Source organism: Antrostomus carolinensis, unplaced genomic scaffold (genome assembly GCF_000700745.2).
Source record: "Antrostomus carolinensis isolate BGI_N321 unplaced genomic scaffold, ASM70074v2 scaffold41195, whole genome shotgun sequence".
In the NCBI taxonomy this organism is placed as follows: Eukaryota; Metazoa; Chordata; class Aves; order Caprimulgiformes; family Caprimulgidae; genus Antrostomus; species Antrostomus carolinensis.
Genome location: NW_010315110.1, coordinates 9,333 through 14,647, shown reverse-complemented (window position 1 = coordinate 14,647; position 5,315 = coordinate 9,333). Strand labels below are relative to the sequence as shown.

The 5,315-nt window shown below is 42.9% G+C and overlaps 1 protein-coding gene across 1 annotated transcript in view; it reads right to left on the bottom strand.

Moving 5' to 3' along the window:
* Window positions 1-2,127: 2,127 nt before the first annotated feature.
* LOC104524858 (pumilio homolog 1-like) overlaps window positions 2,128-5,315 on the bottom strand; it is a gene marked incomplete at both ends in the record, with an annotated part of 10,478 nt that continues 7,290 nt past the window's right edge. Inside the window, 4 exon segments of the mRNA XM_029084928.1 lie at window positions 2,128-2,265; window positions 3,651-3,785; window positions 4,537-4,666; window positions 5,201-5,315. The exon segment at window positions 5,201-5,315 is cut by the window's right edge and continues 36 nt beyond it. Coding sequence (XP_028940761.1) covers window positions 2,128-2,265; window positions 3,651-3,785; window positions 4,537-4,666; window positions 5,201-5,315 — 518 coding nt within the window.

Genomic DNA, 5,315 nt, shown 5'->3' with positions numbered 1-5,315 from the left:
AGGGGGAAGAGAACTTTCCTGGTCCTGCTGGGAACTGACACCAACCCAGCTTGGTGTCCTCTGGAAAGTGACTGAGGGTGCATTTGAACCCCTTGTCCCCATTCATGAAAGAGGAAAACGAACGGTAAAGCCTCTTGATTAATAAAAAGAACACTGGGACACAGCCCAGCATTATTAGAAGCTGTGTTAAAACACCGTTTCAGAAGAATAAATCCAGCACACTGTTTGCCTGCCACCTACTTTCAGCTGTGAAAGAAATGGTAAGAACCAGAAAGGTGAAAAATGCTCAGCAAAGGATTTTCCTCAACTATCTGGATTTGTTTAAAAGCCTTAACTGTGCTTAGGAGAAGTGACAACAAAAGAACCTTCTTTCTCATTTCTAACGGATTACCAAATCTGTTGGTAAGAACATGACACATTTTATTATTGCTGCACAGTTTTCTGTCTAAAGCACAAAGTCCTATTTGGTTGCTTAAAATTAACACAAGTAGCAAATCCAAGCATTGAAGTTAAATGGACCGTCTACACATTTTTAATAACTATTGAGTAAACGGTGCAGGAAAACAGGACTCAAAGTGCAATTAACTGCAGAAAAACAGACTTGAGGTGATAGTTTAATCTTTCATATGAAAGTTCAGACGAAACTGGGATGGCTGGTCAAAGAATTGTCAGTGACATCAACCATTCCCAGAGGTATTTCTGCCTCGCCTAACCCCTCAGCAGAAGGTCCAAAGCTAAACTCTAACCAGCAAATCTGCTGAGCTAGTTTCCAGCTCGAATCCTGCTTGTTTTGACATAGCCAAGCAAGTCCTCACTTTCACAGCTGTTCCACGAACAGTCAGACTAATAAAGCCTGGTTCCTGCTATAACCACCCCAGGCTATCCTCACATCCCTCTGGCAAAACCCTCAACACTTCAAAGTCCCCCTCCAAAGCCAATTAAGTTGAAGTTGGAAACGCCCAAACCAGCACTTTTGTAATAGAAGACAAGCTGACTACAGGCAGAATAAAGCCAGTTACACAATGAATATTCAGGACATCAATTCAGGAGAGGATACTAAGAAGAAACTGAGAGAATGAAGCACAAGTAACTGCCCTTTTCTAGATGAAACTCATGTTTTTCCCCTGGTCTGAGACCCTGGGGAATAGCAGTCCTCACAGACAGGAATCATAATGGAAGCTTACTATACCCATTACAAAACTCACCACCTTTACTATGAAGATGGATTAGTAAGAGACTTGTTTTCCCCTCCATCAGACAAAAAATACTTGGATGTTCCAGGAAAACAGATTTTTGCAAGGATGCTTGTCCTGGTTTTTGCTGGGAGAGAGTTAATGTTCTTCTTAGCAGTCAGAAAGCACTGTGGTTTGGTTTCAGTGTGGGATTTGTTGTGAGAAGAATGTTGATAAGGTACAAGGACATCGTGTTTGGGGAGTTTGTGAGTGCAAAGGACTGGGAGGGGGGAAGTGTAGTAATTAGCAAAACCCAGGATTGGCATTTGGATATGCTAATGAGATATTCCATCTCATGTCATGTCATGGTCAGTACATTAACCAGGGTTGACCGGAATGCAGGAAGATTCTCTCGGGAATCGCTTGGGCTCTCTCTTCCGAGATTGCAGTTTCAGGTTCAGGGTTCCTTTTCTCTCCTCTGGGATCACTACTGATGGGTGGTGAGCAACTGTACTGTGCATCACTCATTTATATATATTATAATCATTATAATTACTATTTTAAGTTTATTTTACTCCAATTATTAAATTGTTATCTCAACCTAGGAGTCTCCTTACCTTTACCCCTCCAGTTCCCTCCCCTATTCCCTGGGTGGGGGGAAATGCAAGCGGCTGTGTGGTGTTTGGCTGCCAGCCAAGTTAAACTACTACAATGTAGTATAAAATGTAGTTAAACTACTACAGTGTTGACACTGTGATATACCTGCACAAAAATGCTAACAGACATGACCAAAGAGTTTCTAGGCTCCCTAATGTGGCCGCATCAACCTTTCAACTGACACTTGCTAAAATTTTAAATTCAAAATAGCCGAACAAGTTACAGACACTCTCAGGTTATTCAAAGCAACAGACAAGAACACAAAGAATGAGAGTCAGTATCTGGGTCAAAGACTTACCTGTCCCTTAAATGCATCAATGATAAACTGAAGGGACTGAGGCTGCACACACTCAATACACTTCTGCACCACATGATTACCGTTTTGGTCTTTCACGCACTTGAGGACGTGGCCATCCAACTCTCGTACCATCTCATTCTATTAGGAGGAGAGAAAGACAAACAGAAAGCACCACCAGGATTCACGGCTGATAAATGCAAAGTTTTCACTGCTAAACGTGGTCAAGAAGATGACAGGTATGAAGGATGCACCCGTGTATTTCAAACTGGAAGTTTCCCAGTGGCCAAGTGCTGAACTGAAGTTTGCTGTGCTACAGAAACCACCAAGAAAAATACTATTACAAAATTAACTCCTCCTTTTATTAAACCTGAGTGTCCTCTCACAAGTTAAGTATCCAAACTGAAGAAATTTTACTGATCCACAACTTTACTGTGCATCCCCATTTCCTTCTCCGAGGGCCTCAAACAGAAGGAAACCTAAAATGCCCAAACTTCACAAACTTTCCAGGTATTAGCTTCATATATCACTAAAAATGGGGTCAGCATTAGGGTAAGAACTTGCTGGTATTTCACACAGGTAAGGTAGCACTGTATGATAATTAAGGAATCTGAGCAGATAAAGTTTAGATGATTAACATACCACATGTGCAGGCTAAGAGCTTCACAATTAGAAAACAGAGAATGACAGTTTTTTTGGAATTTAACAATATTACAAAACTGGGTGAGTTCAGTTTTGGAATTGATACAAAACTTTGCATTTCAGGAGCACAGAGTACTAAAAAATACCATTCTGGAGGAAGACCAGTAAATTAGTAAATCCTCAGACCAGTAGTGCTGGAGCTTGGGCACCACGCTGCTGACACACTAAGGCAACAGCTTAGCTCAGGCTCAACCTAAAGGGAAGGAGAATTCCTAAAGCCTCTTTCAGTTCGTTTTTTTTTTATTATTTAATAACCTACACTGAGATTCATGTATTTTGGTTCCCAACACCTTTATTAGCTAGCCTGCCTAGCGTATTTTTCATCTTAATTCATTGTTCATAAAACCCCAGAGGAGCTGCTTTATTAATGAGCTTTGAGTGGGACTCTGGCTATCATCCACAGCTCTCCAATGCCAGGCCTGGCTCAACAGGAACTAGGAGCTCCTCATACATCTCACTGCAGGAAAGCAGAATATTGACCCACATATCTCAGTAAATATTAAAGGCAAAACTCTGGCACTGCTTCCCTCCAGGGATTTAAAAATATCTTCTAATTCACCATCATTCTCAGTTTCCCCTACATAGATAATCTGATTTCAGGGAATTAAGAGGGAACCAACACCATTAACCAGTTAAGTGGAACAAGGAGATGACAACGAGACCTAAGAACAGTGTCAGGTACTTATCATGCACATGAAACATAACAAACATGCCATAAACCAAACCAAATGAACACCAGCCACAAGATGAACAGGTCGCAGTTGAGGTCACCAAACAGCAAGGAACGTTAGAACATCAAGAAGAAAGTTAAAATTGAAACTTACAATTACCTGCTGGTCTGGGGGAATAAACTCCAGGGCCTTCTGGATCACCCTACAGCCATACATCTGCAGAGCCAGGGACAGAACATGCCCACGGATCCTTTCTGCCAAGGCTAACTTCTGTTCCAGGCTGCCAAACTGGGAAAATGAAAATCAATCACTACAAGCACAAACCCCAACCCCACGCAGCTGAGCAGCCCAGCAGCCCTCCCATGCTGTCACGCTGAAGTGTTCACCAAGAAACACTGTGCCTACTGAAAAAAAAAATAGAAGAAACTACCACGCACACCTCAATGAATGTGAAGAGGCAGCAGCCAGACGTCTGTTCTGTGTCTGTCAGACATGCCCGACACGTGAAAAACTCCAGAGTCAGAGGTGCTGGAGTCACCAGGGTGACATGTGCCAGTTCACTAACCCTTGACAGGCTGCTATAAAATCACTGGATAAAAGAACCACCAAGGCTTCGTGGAGAAGGAACAGGCAAGTTTCAAGAAGAGAGATGGGCATCTGCCCAACCTCCTGGGATGAAAACACAACATTTGCCTCCAGCGGATGCTGCTCACTGAAAAGTTTCTCTTTTGTTCCTAAATACACAAGTACTGACAGCTCAGCATCCATGGAAAGCTCTGTTGGACCTACATCTCCTGGATATGTTGCTGTTTATTCCTACACCTTTTGCACCTCAAAGTGTTATTTTTCAGATGAATCTTTACGAGTCCCACACCTCAGTCACCCCAACAGGAATGATGCAACAGACTGTGGGGAGGAGGTGACATCAGCGTTGACAGATATCCGCTGTTTTAGCCAAAAAGCGGGGTTCCTGTGAGCTTATCCAATACCTCAGGACAGCAGGCAGCTGAGTAAGACTTGCAGGGGAGCATAGACTTACTTCAAAGAACTTCTGGATGACATAATTTCCAAATACATCGACCATCAACTGATAAGCTGCCTGGAGGATCTCGTTGAAGACAAGCTGACGTTCTGCTGGGGTAGCACGCTCCAGTTTCAGCTGAATAAACCTGAAAAATAGGGCTGGTGTGATGCCAACAGCACATACGCCCTCAACATATTTGTTAATACAAATCCATTCAAAAGCCTCACACACTAAGCTCTTGCAAAACATAAATCTTTTAACACACAGTTGCCCTGTGCAGCCATCTGAAACCTCAGATGGTCACAGCCACGAGGTTCATGCCCACATGTTGGTACCCCAAGTATCTCCTCATACCAAGCAAAGTAGATCTCAATAGAGTAATACAGCAAGATCTCAGGTCCAGGTGGTTCTTTAAAATGAGTTAAGCTATGCCAGTGGGACTAGCAAGCAAATTATGAAGCAAACAAGCTCTTCTTTAGAGGAGGAACTCTTGCTGTCAGCATTTCCACCCAAATGACCTTTAAAAAGAAGGGTCAGTGTTACACTGTTTGGCTTCTCATACCTCCTTTTCCTTGTTCTGCCTCTTTGCATCAGGATGGGATGCAAATGGCAAAACTTAAACTAACTCAGACAGCAGCTGTCTCAAGATTTTCCCATAGCACAAGGTTTTTAATCCCACCTGGATCCATGCTGATCTTGGGAGAACTCCATGATGTGCCCGGCAATCTCCCTCAGCTGTAAATTAGGGTACCGGTTATTGCGAAAGTCTTCAAGCAGCCTGCTTCGACCAGAGG